At 50.2% G+C, this 4,412-nt stretch overlaps 1 protein-coding gene across 1 annotated transcript; it reads left to right on the plus strand.

Annotated features, from left to right (window-relative positions):
- Window positions 1-1,812: 1,812 nt before the first annotated feature.
- On the plus strand, window positions 1,813-2,545 carry LOC308513268 (alpha-defensin 1-like; the record flags this gene model as incomplete). Its single annotated transcript, XM_081083164.1, has 2 exons — window positions 1,813-2,035; window positions 2,412-2,545. The coding sequence occupies 2 exons, from the start codon at window positions 1,813-1,815 to the stop codon at window positions 2,543-2,545; spliced, it is 357 nt and encodes a 118-aa protein (XP_080939290.1).
- Between the last annotated feature and the right edge of the window lie 1,867 nt (window positions 2,546-4,412).

Below are 4,412 nucleotides of genomic sequence, written 5' to 3' on the forward strand. Positions count from 1 at the left end.
TGCTGGTGAGGATGTGGAGAGAAGGGAACTCAGGTACACTGCTGGTGGGAATGCAGATTGGTGCAGCCACTATGGAAAACAGTATGGAGTTTCCGCAAAAAAATTAAAAATGGAACTGTCTGGTGACCCAACGACCACATTTCTAGGAATATATCCTAACAATCCAAAAATTCAAATTCAAAAGAATATGTGCACCCATATATTCATTGAAGGTGTTTTTTGTTTGTTTGTTTGTTTTTTACAATAGCCAAGATCTGTAAACAGCCCAACTGCCCATCAGGAGATGAGTGGATTAAAAAATTGTGGCACATTTACACAACGGAATGCTACATGGCCATAACAAAGAAGGAAATCTTTCTTTTTGCCACAGCATGGATGGACCTAGAGATTGTTATACTGAGTGAAATAAGCCAGTTAGAGAAAGACAAATACTATATAATTTCACTTACATGTGGACTATAATGAATAAAATCATCTGACAAATATAATAGAAACAGAAGCATGGATTCATGGAACACCTGTCAGGAGGGAGGGGCGGTGTATAGGTGAAAGAAGTGAAGGGATTAGCCAAAGAGTATATATGCATAACCCATGGACACAGTCACCAGTGTGGAGATGGCCACAGGGAAGAGGGTGGAGGAACTGGGTGGAGGTGGGCAAAGTGGGGGGGAGAATGAGAAAGGCGACCTCTATAATAGGGTCATCAAAAAAATAAAGGGAAGAAAGAAAATTTGACAGATCCAAGAATAAAAATAACTGCAAATGTGAAGCAGTAATTCATTTTATTATTCAAAAATTGGCCCTCCTAGGGGTTTACATTTTACTGAAACTCTGTTTATTGGCCATTCTGACCTGCAGAAGAGTCTGGGACCTCAAATGTTTTGTTAACAAAGCACATCACTGCCCAGGTGCCAGGCGGGAAGAAAGGGTGATGAAGTTGGAGAATCACTCTTTAAATTCCACTGTGCATGGGGAGCAGTTGCACTCATTCATATATTTCAGTGAGTGATGTTGGGACAACCTCTGCAGAGGACTGTAAATTAATGTCTGTTCAATGGCATGTTCTTGATCCCACAATCTACTTCTAAACATTTATCTAAAGGACGGTCACAAGTAAACAAGATGATGTATGTAAAAAGATATTCATTGGAGTGAGGCTTATAACTTCAAACATTTGGATGCAAGTGAATTGCTAGAATTTAGTGATCAATAATAAATGTTAACACTGACCAACTCCTTCCCTTGTGTCCTCAAGAGCTCACTCCACCTGAGCCTGAGTCATTGTCCCCTCCACCACATGAGCCTACACCCCAGGACCTGACAAACTCCCCCACAGGGAGTGATGCCATGAACCTGCAGGATGGACCCTCCACTCCATCGGGGAAGGGTTGGTCCCAGGGCCATGGACTCAGAGGTGAGCAGGACCCACATCAGAAAGCAGAGGCCTCTGGTCCCTGACTTACTCAATGAGAGCACAGTTCCTTTTTTTTTGAACATCAGAAGGTAAATATCCAAGCAGATGGAAAACAGAAAACATGGCAGGTCCTTATCATCGTTATCACCTTGAAACAAGTGTGGACACTCAAACACACAGACACGTGGTATGATGGAGGGGCAGGAACAGGAGCATCAAAGGGGCTTTGAGGGTGATGGTGGCCTTGGCCCCAGTTCAGCCAAAGCCACAGCTTCTCTCCTGCGCTGTGTGTCTCTGATTCCCCTCCCCTCTGACCTATAAGTACAGGCTGACTGTGCCCTGAACACCACTCACTCCTGTCCTCTCACCTGACACTCAGCTCCAGGTGACTCTCAGCCATGAGGACCCTCACTCTCCTCGCCGCACTTCTCCTCTTGGCCCTCCAGGCCCAGGCTCGGACCCTCCAAGAGACAGCTGACCAGGTTCCCGCTCAGGATGAGCCTGAAGCCAAGGACCAGGGTGAACTTTGGGCCGAGGACCAGGACCAGGACCAGGCTGGGGACAGTGACCAGGATGTGGCCATCTTCTTCACAGGAGAGGAACGCCTCACTCGAGCTGCAGGTGAGACACCAGCCAACTGGGGTCTGTGCAATTGGGGTCTGTGGCCCATTAGGGGGGCTTGTTGGAAAGGGCCAGGTGTCTGGGCTCAAAATTGGGTGTGAGGACGACTGGGGGTGAGGAGTAATTGCCCTGAGTTGGAGAGGAAGGTTGTTGGGAAGGGGCAGGACATAAGCATGTACATCATTGACTAGGATCAGAGAAAATTGATGATCCTGCATGATCGCACAGAGCTAGTAAGATTCCTTGTGATTTATGAGAAACATGTGAATCCTTTCAGCCTGATCTGGCAGGTGTTGCCAGGGTGACTAGAGAGTTCCTCTCTCAGAAGATCTCCCAGTCTCCTCCCCAGTGCCTGACCCTCCTCCTCCCTCCACAGAACCTGGGAAAATAAAAATAAAAGGCTGCCGCTGCAGACGCAACTGCCGAGTTACCATCTTGGGCGAGGTGCTAGAGCGTGTCAGTGGGGTGTGTAAAATCCTTGGCCGTCGACGCAAGCTGTGCTGTCAATGAGCTTTGTGGACCGAGACCTGAAGCACCTCGAGATGCCCCTGAAGACCTGGAAAAGCGTTTAGTTGTTGTACCTGTGCCTTTCCTTCTCTCACCTAAATAAACCTCAAGCATCAAACCCACCGTCTGGCTCCTTTGTGTGTTTGGTTTTATTTTGCGTTTTGCAGGGCATATTCTTTCGGGTCCCTTGTGTGGAGAATTGCTTCCTGATGTCCTGGGCGACCTGCACCCTCTCCAGGCTTCACCGGCCCTTCTGCGCCACTGAGTGTGGGGGCAGGGGAGCCCCCAATCTCCTCTGAAGACCCTCAAGGGGCTGCTGTCGCTCCTCACGCTTTGTTTCGGTTTCTTTCTTTTTCTTTTTTTTTCTGAAATGACGAGTTTACTGTTTACGTTTTCTTTTTGTTCCGGTTTCTTGTTCATCCCAAGTGCAGTCCTGGTGGCCAATTCTCTGTGTTTGTGCTTTTCTGATGGTTGCCATGTCAGGACCCCTCTGATGCAAGTCATGACAAGCCACGTCTTCCTTCCAAATACAGCCTCCCACGTGTGAGTGGGCACAGGAATCACCCTAAACTCAGCCTCTGTGGGTCCATAGCTGGAAGGAGACTTCCACCTCCTCTCTGTCTGCAGCTTCAGGGTGAGCGCGCCTGTGTCCAGGCCCATCTCTGGTGTGGCCGTGTGCCCCCGGGGCTGGCTGGCGTTTTGGGGCTCACATCGATCTAACAGCTTCTGATTGCAGAGAGCAGGCTGTCCTTTCTGTGAATTTCATCCGAATCCCGAGGCGGGCCCAGTATGGCCAGGACCTGGGCCCACCCGAGTGCAGGACGTCTGAGTGCAGGCTCGAGGTCCCGCTGGGTGGGCACATGGGTGGTCACAGCCCATTTCAAACCCATGTGGGAAAGCAGGCTCCTCCCCATGTCAGGATGGGAGACCAGGGCCTTCCTCAGCTGCCTACTGCTGCTTCTCCTCCCCACACTCCACACTCCAGGTGCAAAGCACCCCAGACTTCTGTTTGCCACCCAGGCGATGCCTCCGCCCCAGCTCACTCCCAGAGGTGACATGCCTACTCACGCAGCCTCCTTTGCTCCCCGAGGGGCCTCTTGGGTCATGGATTCAACAAAAGTTACTCAGTCCCTGCTCTGGGCCAGGCTAGGTCCCGGGCCTTGTTCCCCTCACCCTTGAGCTACAAGAGGAAAGCACTCTGACCTCCAGGGGCCTGGTGCCCACTGTTCAGCTGAAGATCCTGAGGAAGCATCACTTCATTTTTCTTTTAAGTGTATTTTTACTAATGTCAGCGAGGAAGGGAGAGAAAGAGAGGTAGAAACATCAATGATGAAGACAGTCATGGATTGGCTGCCTCCTGCACACCCCACACTGGAGATCAAGCCTGCAACCCGGGCATGTGCCCTGACCAGGAATCAAACTGTGACCTCCTGGTTCACAGGTCGATGTTCAACCACTGAGCCACACCAGCTGGACAGAAGAATCACTTTAAAATCAACTACAATAACACGCTGTGTGCATTGAACTGTCAGCACACAGAGCCTGGGTTCCGCCCAGGCAGGAACTGGTCGTGACCGCGTTGCCCAGATTCTGAGCCAAGTAGTGCCAGGTGGGGAAGAGCTGAGGGCAGTGGGGAGGGAACAGGGAACCTGGGGGCAGGAGGAAGCACCCCCTATCTTGGTGGGGACACATTTGTCAGAAGTCCTGGGACTGGACACTCAGGACTATGCTTCTCACACCATCCCACTGCATGCGCTTCGATGAGAACTTGCTGAATACCAAGTGTCAGCTTTGTAAACGCCGAAATTATGTCTAGAAATTGAACATGAATAAATAACAAGGTCAAACGGGGGAGGAGGAGTTGAGACAA

Source organism: Myotis nattereri, assembly GCF_964212035.1.
Source record: "Myotis nattereri genome assembly, chromosome: 2".
NCBI lineage: Eukaryota > Metazoa > Chordata > Mammalia > Chiroptera > Vespertilionidae > Myotis > Myotis nattereri.